General features: G+C 42.4%; 1 protein-coding gene across 2 annotated transcripts in view; it reads right to left on the bottom strand.

Annotated features, from left to right (window-relative positions):
• The window catches only part of LOC306982975 (5-hydroxytryptamine receptor 4), a gene marked incomplete at its 3' end in the record, with an annotated part of 66,883 nt that overhangs the window by 25,660 nt on the left and 27,355 nt on the right, over positions 1 to 13,868 (bottom strand). Inside the window, exons 4-7 of one of the 2 annotated variants that reach the window (XM_079582621.1) lie at positions 12,939 to 13,139; positions 11,652 to 11,805; positions 6,873 to 7,534; positions 5,999 to 6,078 (exon numbers count right to left, since the gene is read on the bottom strand). In XM_079582621.1, the coding sequence (XP_079438747.1) occupies positions 6,000 to 6,078; positions 6,873 to 7,534; positions 11,652 to 11,805; positions 12,939 to 13,139 (1,096 nt within the window). The remainder of the gene's footprint in view (positions 1 to 5,998; positions 6,079 to 6,872; positions 7,535 to 11,651; positions 11,806 to 12,938; positions 13,140 to 13,868) is intronic. The other variant, XM_079582620.1, reaches the window with a different exon arrangement.

Genomic DNA, 13,868 nt, shown 5'->3' on the forward strand with positions numbered 1-13,868 from the left:
GCCCCCTAAAACTGTGTGGAGCATGAAGGAAATGTGCAAACAATTAAATAGTAAATAGAGGTATCTTATATAAAATGACTACCAAAAACTTTAAAGGGGCAAGAAGCATAAACAGTGAAAAAATAAAATAAACAGACTATAATAAAAATGTCAGTATTAGCAGTGCAGGTTTACAGTCATAGTGCAAGTAGTTGATAAAGGGACGCAGATACAGAGATTATTGCGCGTAGTTTTGCAAAGAGGTTATTGCACACGTTACTTTACAGTAGTGAATGCCATTTTTATCAAGTGGCAAAATGACTCAATTGTTGACATAACTTTTTGAATAAATCATTGATTTTAAAGTTTTGGTTAGGTACTATATGTGTGTAAGTCGCCCATTGACTTTTTTGGGCTCTGTATTACTGTTTTTTTTTTTTTTTTTTTTTTACAATGCATCAGCACAATCAGCACTTTGGTCGACTGACTTGTTTTTTTAAAGTTTTGATTGGAGTGGAATACATATTTATGAGTGTGTGGGTGTACGTTTGAGGGGAGGCGACCGGAGCGACCCTTTCGCCAGCGCTGATGGCAACAATTACATTGAAATGTATAAAATACTACACTACTTTTCATGCACCTGTAATACATATTTAAAAAAATCTACCTGAAACTGTTCTTAAAGGGACTATACGGAGTTTAAAAATGTTAAGTATTTTCCTCCCCCTACATGTTCCAGCCATGTTCACCACAACTGCCTCTAAAATCCTGCACTGTCACTCAGAAAGGTGTTAATTTCGGGTCCGAAGTGCCGTCATGCACGAGCTTAATATAGAAGCTACAGTTATGCATAAGGCCTGAGGTGGCAGTAGTGAGTATAAAATGACTAACTTGCATCTAGCCCCTTTAAAATACACAGCAAATGGAAATATTTACTCAACACTCCTAATGGCATCCACATGCTGCCAGTGCACTTGACTTTTTACACCTAGTGCTTGCAAAAACACAGGCTCTGTTGTGACCGAACACACAGCACTCTGTTTATTTCTCAGACCAAGTCCCCTGTGTAATCGGATTGCGTTAAATCTGTTTTGGGACACCATACATTTTGACAGAGGACATCAAAGTCACCCCTTTTTGACAAGTGACCGATAGAGAGAATGCAAGAATGAGAGGAGAACAAAAAACAAGTGTGATAATGTGTTGCTATAATCGGGCGTGTTTTCATGCATGGATCTAATGTATGTCAAAAGCAAAATACTCCAAAAGATACATTTAACATTTGACCTGTCCTCAACAAGCAACTTTGCACCTCTTAACTTGAGCCAAGTTCATGCTGGGAGTATTAGCTGGAGACGCATCTAGTGAGTGTAGTCAGCCTGACTGATTAAAATAACACAACTCCACACAACTATATTATCCACTTGTGTCACGGCCTGCCCCGGGGCGGACCTGTAGATTAAACCCACACAGACACAAGGAGAAAGTACAAAACCTCACACAGAAAGGTGACACACATGCATATGAATGGAACCTAGGACAGGAAGAGACTAATCAAAATACCCACTAAACAATATCCAGTAAATGGATACAGATGGACATTAGTGACTCAAAGGGCCGGCAGTTTAGACAGACCCACAAGATTGCCAAAATGGCTGAATTCAGTGCCCAGGTATTGAAGATGTGATATTGCTGATAGTGACCAGGCAAATCCAAAAAGCCAAATTGTAGTTCAATTAAATGGGACTGAACTAGAATTACATAAAATGCTTTTTAATTACCCACATGCTGGTGGCAGCTGGTGGCAGTCTGTTAACAGAGGAGGCTCATGATAGAATTAGGCTTAATTAGGAGTACAGTAGTCCTACATCAGCAACTACGTAAATCAAGTCCAAACAGAAGCTGCAGCACTAACAAGGTTTCATCTGGAACAATATTGGAGCAGCAGGAGGCAGCCAATCACCATTCAGCTGATGGGCGTTATATCATCGCACATCCTTTGAAGCTGAGCTTCACAGTTAGCCAATCAGAGGTTGATTTCTATCAGTAGAGCTTCAATGGGATTTCCATAGAACTGCAGTTCTGAGGGGACAGGGAGACTGCACTGAAACAGCTCATTAACATCTGACCTTGTCACGACATTTAACACACTATAGTAGTGGGTTTATTGTCTCATTTCATACCTACATTAGCAAAATACAAAACTAATATTTTGAACAGATGAAAAATCAAAAGGCACTCAAAAAGGTTAGAAAAGTTAAAAAGCCTTAATTTTACATGGCTAACTGGATTAAAAAGCCCAAACCCACTGCAGCCGTTTCTGCTCATGAGCTCATGAACAGTTTAGGGGAGGCCGGATAGAAGGTTTATGCACAACTGCAGCCTCTGGAGGGTCCTACACCGTGATGTTCGGGAGACTCCAGAGGCACCAGCAGCTTCAAATACCTGTATGCTGCTTTGTAGCAGCTGTTTGCATGTCTGATGGATTTGTCTGGCTGAAACCTTCCTCATTGTGCCTTTATCTGCACAAACCGTGTGTGCTCTGAATCAGCTATAAATCTTTTAACAGTACAATGATTGCGCTTAATCTTTCATGGATTATGGAAAGGTTTTCATACCTAGTCGAAGGCATTCAACTATTTCACACTTTTCATCAGCAGAGATCCTTTTGTTCCCCATATTGTTGAAAATGGTGGTCTCCTTAATAATGTGGAACGCCCTTTTTCATTAGTTTTTCCCTTAACTGAGCCTAACCTGACAACAAATTATCACAGGCGTCTAAGATTGATGTCAGTGATTCAATGCCATCCATGAGTTACATTGCCTTACTTTCCTTTTGTTTTTTTTTACCTTTATGGCACTGAAATACAATTTGTATAATAATTGTTAACATATTATCAGGCCAAGATCATTAAAAATTATGCCAGGATATGTAAACTTCCGTGCACAACTGTATATCATTATTGTGACCTTTATGCCCTAGAGGTAATGATTCAAGTATAGAGTATGTTTAAAGTAAAGAATGCCTGCGTTTGCTTGAGTGCTGAGCTTTAGCCTGGCCAGCCCTCTCTTGCTTTCTGTTGAAAAGGAGAAAAGTTCTGCTCACAGTCAATCACCCAATGTTTTCCACACTCCAATCACAGATGCATATTTGTATTGTAACACTCAAATGCGGAAGACTCAAGAATCTCAAAATGCGTATCATTCAGAACAAATTTAGATAACGCCGACTACCAGTCTACGTTTTTAAACAGAATTGTAAAAGTGTGTTGTCTGGCTGAGCTCTTGTGCTGAAGGTAAACACAGCCGACCACAAGCAGCTCTTCTCCTCCATCATACTTCTGCTGAGGCGGCGGGAGAACAAACACATGCCTCGCTAAATCACATTAACGTAGTTAAATGCTATGCCGACACAATACTACAATTTATTGGAGAATCACATTGTAATCCAATTACAGAGTTCAACAGACTGATTTGGATAAGCTGCACTCGTGGCGGTCCTATGCTTAATATTATAGAGACAAAGCTGAAGCTGAAATAAACAAAAACAAAACAAAAAAACTCTGAGGTAGGTCAAAAAACTGCATCTTTAGAGATTATTTCAGTTGTGTTTTAGGTGTTTGTATTTACTACGTCTTCAAACCACTCATTTCAAGATTTGCTTTGTAACTTTTTGCTTCTTCTTTATTGTCACACCTTAAAGGGACTATACAGAGTTTAAAAATGTTAAGATGATGTATTTTCCTCCCCCTACAAGTTACAGCCATGTCCTAATGTGCAGAATGAGCCCAGACCTATTTATCACTACTGCCTCTAAAAAATCCTGCACTGCCACACAAAAAGTTGTTACTTTTGGTCGCAGTAACGTGTAAGACCTGAGGTGGCAGTAGTGAGTATAAAAATGGCCAACTTGCATCTAGTCCCTTGAAAGGGATATTTCAGTTTTTTTTTTATATAGGGCCTCATTACGTAGTTATCCAGAGTGTTGTTGATTTCTGGAGATTTTTTTATTTAATTCATGCTGTTTAGTGGCGCTAGGCTAGTGCTAGGCTATTAAAAACCTCTTCAAATTCAGTAATGCCGGCCGCAAGTAAACAAACTACTGTAGATTCGGCAACCTAGCAGATCACTCCGCCGCGGCGTTGCTTACAACCAGGAAGCTGCTCATAATAAGTTCTTTTAAATGCAAAATGGTTATATTTAAATAAATTATTCAATTATTCAATGCAGACGTCTATATCGGTCTGGTGTTATAAGTGATTTGCTTCAGGTGCATTGTGCTTGGGTCAGACTGTTTTTAATGCAGGCTACTAGTTACCATAGACATGCGCTAGCCTAGCACTAGCCTAGCACTAGCCTAGCACCGCTAAACTCTTCAAATGGACTGCATGAATTGAAAATAAATAAAATCTCCAGATAACTAGGACATGAGGCCCTATGTCAAAAATCCTGAAATATCCCTTTAAAGGAATAGGCCACCGTTTTTACATACTGTGATATGTTCTTACCTCACTTTAGACGTGTTAATATATCCCCGTCTGGTCTTTGTCCGTGCGCTCTGCCAGGCAAACGGAGCACAGACGCAGCCTCTCCCACATGTCACATAGCTCCAAAAAAGCTCACGATAGAAGCTACCAAGCTCTTCCACGTGTTCCCTATTTAAATAAAGTTACGTGAAGTGTTTTCATGCGAAGTATATTTACACAGAAATGTAGCATGTCGATTTTATAAGCAAATAAAAAGGGGGACTATATTGTGAGGCGTAATGATACGAGGAGCAAAACGTCCGCGCAGTAACTCCTTAAGACTTCCCCCGCTCACTTCCGTCAATAACCTTTAGGAGTTACTGCGCGGACGTTTTACTCCTCATATCATTACGCCTCACAATATAGTCCCCCTTTTTATTTGCTTATAAAATCGACACGTTTACATTTCTGTGTAAATATACTTCGCATGAAAACACTTCACGTAACTTTATTTAAATAGGGAACACGTGGAAGAGCTTGGTAGCTTCTATCGTGAGCTTTTTTGGAGCTATATGACATGTGGGAGAGGCTGCGTATGTGCTCCGTTTGCCTAGCAGAGCGCACGGACAAAGACCAGACGGGGATATATTAACACGTCTAAAGTGAGGTAAGAGCATATCACAGTATGTAAAAACGGTGGCCTATTCCTTTAAAGCTGCACAACCTGAATCAAACCATGAAAGTGGGAAATTGTCTCAGCTGTAATGCATGTTTTTAGCTCTCACAGACCCATTCGCACATCCCAGTTGTTCACCTGAGTTAATTAGAAGCTCATCTCAGCCGCAGTTCACAGCGAGACAGAGTCAATGCTAACACTGCGCTAATTTTAACCCCTGACTTCCGGGTTTGTGCTGGAAGAAAATTCTGAGACACAACAGCGAAGGGTCTGTTTTTCTGTTTCAAATGTCAGGTTTACAATGTGGATCTGTGGCGCCAAAAGAGGTTTACTCTACTACGAGAAAATAATTTGATTACCACAGCTTTAAAGGTCACTGTAAAACCACTTTGCTGAGTTCAACTTGTGCGGATCTGACGGCACATATTAAACAGCATGTGAGATTTTACACATAAACAAACATTACTTATCTGTGTCCCAAGATATGACGTAAACATGTTCAAATGGATTTTACCTAGGATAATTGTAACTTGATTTAGTCTAAATTCTAAAAACATGACATAAAAGTTATTCAGGTTTGCATTTTTTCTTTTGGTTCTCGATTTTATGGATGAAACATACACCAAAAGGATTCTCTGATCTGAATACTGATTATCCTATATGCTGAAATGAAGCAGTTTCAGGCCATCCAGACTGACTGCGATTGCATACAGTGCCTTTTTGAAGCCAGAAAGTGCGCATGCTGTATAACCTACTTAAAAGCAGCCTTTACTTACTTGATGAATGGTAATGCCATTCACGCATTATCTGAATTAATCAAACCATAGTCTACATAGAGTTGACAAGATAGGCAGTATCTTGTCAGCTTTGCCATTACCTCAAGAGGCAGAGAGTGCAAACACACATCTATCCTCATCCATAGATTCAGAATGAGCATTGATACAGAAATGGGGTTTCCTAGAAAGGGAAGAAGAAGCAGCTTAATACAGAAAGTCGGCTGGCAGATGGATTTGTATCATCGTGGATCTCAATGGCCTAGTGGCATAAGGACCAGCCAAATTCTTGTAGATAACGTGCATCATTTTTGTTATTTGTTGATGTATTTTTTTCGTCGGCCTCAGCCTCAAATAGTGGGGTGTTTCCTGGGGAGGCCAATCAAAATCCAGGGGCCTGTGCTACACCTGGTCACCCCCGTACATGTCCCTGTTAGTGCTCATCAATTCAGAATAAAATATCTTTTAAACTGGGGGTGCCCAGAGTCCGGTCCAGGGGTCAGATACGGCCCTCAGATACATTTTTGGTGGCCCCCCAGGCTTCTTGCTGGGTTGGCAAACATTGCCAGAGATGGTACTTGTTGTCGCAACTTTAATCATTCGATTCGATTCGACATTATATTTTGAGATGGATATTATGGTTCAAAGCCTAGTTAGGTGCACAGAACCCCTCTTAAAAATACCTATACCATAGTGAATGTTTGCCTGCATTGACCACCGATCTGTGGCCCACCATGCTGTATTCAGGCTTCAATGTGAAGCTCTTAATAAAAAACCTTTGAACACCGCTGTTAAAATATGTTATGTGCAAAAAAAGCAGAGAGGGTTTCCACCAGACCTTCTTTACTTTGCTAAGAGAGTGTGTGTTTGCTGCCTAAACATATTGGAAGCCTCAAGACCATTTGGCCCACCCCATGGGTTTTGCTTGTGATGCGTAACTGCAGATAAATGACGTGTTTGGAATATCGCTCTACGTACCTGAGTGCCATTGACGTGCCGTTGACGGAGGCGGCAGAGCACGCTCTGTTGGTGTGTCCGTAGGAGTGGCTGCCCTGTCGTGTGTAGCGCTCGTCTCCACAGCAGAGGATGACCAAGAATGCCCTCCGAAACGCTCTGTTCAGGAATGCATACAAGAAGGGGTTGAGCCCTGAGTTGATGTAGCCCAACCAGAGCCATGCTGTCCAGAGCTGCCACGGCACTGAGTAGTGGATAAAGGGATCAACTATGTTGGTGATAAAAAACGGCGCCCAACACAAGCAGAAGCAGCCCATGATGACAGCCAGTGTCTTGGCCGCTTTTGTCTCAATCCGCATGCGGCTGTTCAGTATGGGGCCGTGCTCCGAGTTGGGGGTGCCCTGAGGTGGCCGGAGTCTGTAGTGGTCCATGGGGTCTGAAGATGTGGACGAGCGCACAGTGATGACTGGCACTGTCCCAAACACAGGTGCTGAACCGGCCCGCTGCAAGGTCTCGATCTGCCGCACGTGTGTCATGGCGGTGACGTAGATGCGCTGGTAGGCCAGGATCATGAGCGCCAGAGGGACGTAGAAGGCCACAGCCGAGCAGACGAGAGCGTATGGACGGTTCACCATGAACAAACAGCTGGTGTCATTTGCGCCGGCTAACGCTCGTCGCTCTGCAATCTACAATTGACAAGAACAAGCTCAGATAAGCATATAGGAGACTGCTCAATGTCCTTTTTATGTTGTGGCACACATATTTGTACAATTAAAATAACCCAATTTCTTTTTTTACTCCATGAGAGCTGTGAGTATTAAAGGATATTTTCCAAACTGTTTGTTTCCTCAACAACATCTGGACAAAATGTCATTGGTTCAACTTGGGCCTAGGGATTGTGATCTATTGTACACAGTGGTGAAACGACATGTGACTATTGCTATTTTCCTCATTATTGGCTGTAAGTTATAAGCTCTGGGTATTGAGAATTTGACTCATGTGTGCTAAGTGATTAGAATGATCAAGAATGGATTATTGAGAAATGTAATTCACTTAAAATCCATTACTTTATCTTAGTTAAGTCGTAATAGGCTTTGGAATTTGCCATATACGACAGTGAGCATTCCTGTCACAGTCTACGTTTGCATGGTCAGAAAAATCAGATAACTGAAGTAATGGAATTACCCAATAATCAGATCTGATGCATTTACATTTGACTTCAGGAATCTGATCATCCAAAACTCCGGGTGCTACATGCAATTTTGGATATAATGCTGCCTTCATGGGGTCTCGCATTTATGGTAAATACCACTTGTCGAGTAGAAAATTGCACGTGAATGCCAACGAATCTCATTTTCCACTGGGAAACTGGAGATGAGATAACCTTTGACCTTTCAACATGACAGAGAACAGCTATAAGACATTTTCATGCCGCTATCTGATTGTTATGAAGTTTATTTATTTAGCAACACATGTTATCTCTATCCATTTAGTGGCATGTGAAATAAAAATGCTGAACCTGTTCTACCAAAACTGACGTAGCAGATGGTCAGCAGTTTGTAGGCGACGTTCTTGTGTGAATTTATTTGTTTAAAGTGTATTCTTTTTTTTTAGTATTGCACTTTGTTATGACACAAAAGCACTTGAACAGAAACGCACAACACAACTGGAAAAGATCGTCTTTCCCAGAGCACATGAAGGCAGTGCATTAGCCTCAACTGAACTATCTCGCCACCCCTACCTTCAAGTGTGTCTACTTGCAGAACCATGTGGAGGTGATCAATCCGAATTCCTCAAATGATCGCTCCTGAGTCCTGATCCTAACTCCTGTTCCTTTGTCACATAAGGTCAACTGTTAGGTCCCTATGCTGTTAGGAACAAAAGCTTCAGCTACGTTTTGGACAATCCGACCATCCTCACCCACCGGGGAAGTCACGTCACCAACAGCTGTTTCATAAAAACTACATTATCCTTGGACTACAAAAAACGCTCCTAAATTCTCCCGAGCTGCGGGCCACTGACTTTAATTATATTTTTAACGTGCATGACCATAATCTGCCACTCAATAAACAGGACTTTATAAACCCCACAGACTGCAGCTACATCTGCACTAGCGCAGGAAGTTTCAAACATGAATCACCATATTGATATGAAGCCACACAGAAAACAGACCGTTTCAGACTCTCCGCAGCTACAGCCCTGAGTCACAGAAACAAAGCTCTTGATTCACCGATTGAGCTACGTTCCCACCCTCACCTAGGTCATGAGATCTGGGTAATTACCGAACGGACAAGATCGCCGATACAAGCGCCCAAAATGCAGGCTGGCTGGGCGCACCTTTCGAGATCGGGTGAGGAGCTCAGTTACCCGGGAGGAGCTCGGAGTAGAGTCGCTGCTCCTTCACGTTGAAAGGAGCAGCTGAGGTGGCTAGGGCATCTGTTTTAGATGCCTCCTGGCCGTCTCCCTTGGACACGCTGGCGGGACTATGTCTCCGAGCTGGCCTGGTGTCGCCTCGGGGTCCCCCCAGAACAGCTGGAAGAGGTGTGCGACTGTGCGTGGATTGGGAAGTCTGGGCATCTCTGCTGAGACTGCTGCTCCCGCGACCCGGCCTCGGATAAAGCGGAAGAAAATGGGTGGATGGATGGACTTTTATAATGTTTGGCTTGTGCATATTATTGTTTTATTGAATTAAATGTGTGGCTGTCAATCATTAACAGTGGTTGAGCAGAGATCAGCAATTTTCGGAATCACTCGGGGGTGGGGAGGGGGCAGCAGTGCGGTGAACTGTGGGATGGCACACAGCTACTAGCCGCTGGTGAGGAACCTCCAGAGGTCCCTAAGCTAAAGGAGCTCAGCTCAGTTTAGCATACAAGCTCCTTTGCCAACCTCCTTCCTCACTGACAACCCTCTTCGGACACTTTTTCTCATGGCGGACGCTGACACTCATCCTGTTTAGGCTTAAAGGAACTATACGGAGTTTAAAACTGTTAAAACTAAGTATTTTCCTCCCCCTATATGTTCAAGCACTGTCCTAATGTGTAGAATGAGCCCAGACTTGTTCACCACAACTGCCTCTAAAACCCTGCACTGTCACTCAAAAAGGTGTTACTTCGGTCCGAAGCGCCGTCATGCACGAACTTAATATAGAAGCTGCAGTTACGCATAAGACCTGAGGTGGCAGTAGTGAGCATAAAACGAAGAACTTGCATCTAGCCCCTTTAAGGTAGTTCACACCTAACCGCACAAATCGTGCTGTTGCTTCTGTTTGGCCGCTTGAAATGCTCACAATCAGTTGCTGCCGTTTGTTCACTTCAGGCGGCAGCCACTGCTGCGCAATTCTGTTAAACAAACTCTGTACTGCTGCTGCTAAGCACTAAGATGTGAATAAAAATAGTTTCCTGATTCTTTGCTTGTGCTTTGGTGACAGTGGAATGATTGCAGTTTCTCTGACACTTAACGTAAATCTCGCCTCTTTCCCCTCTCCCTCTCCGGGATATTATTTAAATCAGTGTGGTTTGGTTTTCATAGTTTATTTTATTTTCATAACTAATTTTAATCTTTGTCTTTGTGACACTGGCTTGACCTTTTTGTTTTACTTTCCTGGTTAGTTCATGCACACGTGTGAAAGATTGGAAAGAAATCAGATTCCATCCATCCATTTTCTTCCGCTTTATCCGGGGCCGGGTCGCGGGGGCAGCAGTCTCAGCAGAGATGCCCAAACTTCCCGGTCCACACACACCTCCTCCAGCTGTTCTGGGGGGACTCCGAGGCGACACCAGGCCAGCTCGGAGACATAGCCCCACCACCGTGTCCTGGGTCTTTCACAAGGCCTTGTCCCAATCAGATCAGAAATCAGATTGCACCTATGATAATGTATATCAGATTATGCTGTTTACAGCCACTTCAATAATCTGAGAACTCCAGAATCAGATCATGAACAGATTGTTGGTCTGCATGTAAATGTAGCCACTGGCATTTCAATTTCAATATCACCTTATCATTAAGAAGTGCAATACATGCTGGATACATACGGTAAATCCCTACAACATTATAAAGAATATTGAGTACAGCAAGTACAGCAAGAGCTGTAGTGAAAAGGTGCACAGGAAACTTCAGCCTTCATGCTTAGACTGTCTCCATGAGATGAATCTGTCCGTGGCACTGTAACAAGGTCAGCCCAGAGTCATGCTCCAGACCTATTACCGTAATGGTGCAGCATTACTCTTAATTATGCTCAATATATGTCCTCAGTTTGCGCCAGATTAATATAGACTCAGCATGAATGGAAACAATTGTATTGTCCATCTGCATTTCTTGTTGATACTGTTTTCCAGATAAGTTCAAAGTAGCAATCCTTTTCACATAATATTGTTTTTTGGTGGAATTTCATTGAGTCTGGCCAAAGCTCTTTGTCTGTCCTCGTCTGCCTCTGGGTGTCTCTCCCATCTCTAAAATAACAAGACGCCCAAACACACTGAATGCAGACATGAGAATTGTCTTTAGAGGATAGTTGCTTTGAGCTAGAGAGCCTCCGCTGGGGACTGAAATTGTTTCGTGATCACTGCATTACTGTGACATTGTGGAAGGATTGGAACTGTTATTAAAAGCAGACAATATTACACTGGAGTGGCATTGGTCCAGGCAAACAGAACAGCTCTGTCTAGGGGACTTTTAAAGAGGTACATAAAATCCCTTGCCCCATGAGCCCCATGGTGATGTTTATCGGGGGCATTTTAATAATTGTCTTTTTTGTGTTCATTTATGTTCCACTGGGCCTGCTTTGGATTACAAGAAACAACTTACAATGTCCTCTATGCCGATGGCATTCCAACTTTGCATGATGGGCAAAAAAGAGATGAAAGTGGGGATGAGCCAGCACCCACTTAGCATCACAGCCACTCGCACCGGGGTCATCTTGTGCCTGTAGACCAGCGGCTGGCAGCAGATAGCATAATACCTGGAATAATATGAAATTAAATAAATTCATTGTCAAAACTCAACAATCAAGCACATTTAAACTCTTGAGTAATTATCCACCACATAAAGGACCCATCGTCCAATTTAGCTGGAGCAAGAAGCTGTGCAGTTCCCCCTGATATTAACTTAGACCTTATTCAAGAGCCCACTGGAGGTTTATCCAATTGTTTATGTTTGAAGTGGATTGGGGAAATCGTTTGGAAATCATTTAATAATCGTTGGAAATGATAGGAAATCGTGTTGATAAACACAAATGGGACTCATGCATGTAAACATGCCACGTCCTATTGAAGCTGTACCAGTGCCTTTCTTCTGTTTTAAATGAGCTGGACTTGTCGTTAAAGCCACAGCAAGAAGCTGCTCTGACGGCTTTCACCTGAACATTTACTCGACTGCGCGAGTGGACAAACAATCATGGCGGAGGACGTGAACGCAAAGCGTAAGTCGCTTTGTGTTTGATTGGTTTGCTCTCGTTCAAACCGCGATCGTTAGCCCCGCCTCCAGTTCGATTTGGAAATTGCGTCCTATTACCACAATTCCAGACTGTCTTTATATGTATTTATGAATACATAAATAAAGTCAGTCTGGCTTTTGCCAGGCTAGGTTTCCTCTGGCTTGGCCACTACACGCTTTTTCTATTCTTTACAAAGATGTGTACTCTGAAACCCGCTTTAACTCTGTTAGTTACAGGTGAAATAAGTTATAAAGTTTATACAGAGTGAATCTTCAGCATTTGAGTGGTGTGTTATAAGTTTGCATCTATGATTGGATTGATTAAAAAACTTAAACAGGGTCCAGACGCTCCTGCTTTTGAATCAGAAAGTAGGAAGGAGTGGCTGGCTGGCCAGGCTATGTCCAGGTGCTCTGGATTATCCTCATTTACCCAAAACAAACAAACAGTAGGTTGAATGCATCTCCAGATATCTGGAGATGCCCTGCCGCATTGAAGAATGGGCCACCCACAGAGGTCACATTTCCCTATGGACCAAAATACATCTGAACCTTACAGTTTTTTGGCCTTAATTTGTGCTTCAAAGGAATCCCACTTTTCTTTCCCCCAATAATGCCAAGCATTTTGTCATTTACTTTTTGCCCCCTGATAACCCCACAGACCTGTCTAAGGCTATGCAGCAGAGATGCAGGATAGATGCAGTAGTTAGCAGCACATCCAAGGAAGTCCGCACCAGACAGAAGATCTCCCCATAGTGCCATTCACCAGTGGTCAGCTCAATCGCAGCAAAGGGCATGACCACCAGCGCCACCAGGAGGTCAGCAAACGCCAGGGACACAATAAAGTAGTTGGTCTTTTTTTTCCTGCAACAAAAAGTCCACATTTAGTAGAGCTATAGAGTGAAATACTAAAATGTCCCACACCTAAACCTCAGGCTGTGGCTGACAGCGGACCAGACCTGTCATTGTTAACGCTGTGATGTTGTCGCACATGATATTTATGTCTTTATTGCTATGTTCTCAGTGTCAAAGTTTTGTCTCTTCCCTCTGAACATTTGAAATGATTGTTCAGTGTAGAGGGTAATACTACAAAGCTGGACTGGTTTGTTAGCGGGGCATAACTCTAACTTTCAAGCGGGGTGGATCTCCACGTAAACATGCCCTAAAGCATAACCTGCTCTGGACCAAATTTAGTTCCCGGCTTAGATAAGAACACGGCTCTTTGACCAATCTGCAGTGTTGGGTGTCACGTATTACAAAAGTAACGGCTTACAAGACTACAGTATGACTAAGGAATATAATATTACTTATACAAAATATGGTAATGTATTAGTCATTACTACTCCCCCCGAATAAAATGCAGCACCAAATAAAGTTGGACACTAGTGTGTTAGATCTGCAGTTACGTGGAGTTAATGTTGTCAAAACAAAACATGAGAGAAAGCGAAAGAAAAAGGAAATCTCTGACTGCACTTTTGTTCAGTGGCATTATTATACATTATTACTACAGTTTATATTTTGCATAAAGTAACTCAGAAGTAACTCAAAGTAGTGTAACTCAGCTACATTGTTTTTACATCTCTTTTTATTTCT

Source organism: Gobius niger (genome assembly GCF_951799975.1).
Source record: "Gobius niger genome assembly, chromosome: 2".
Classification (NCBI taxonomy): domain Eukaryota; kingdom Metazoa; phylum Chordata; class Actinopteri; order Gobiiformes; family Gobiidae; genus Gobius; species Gobius niger.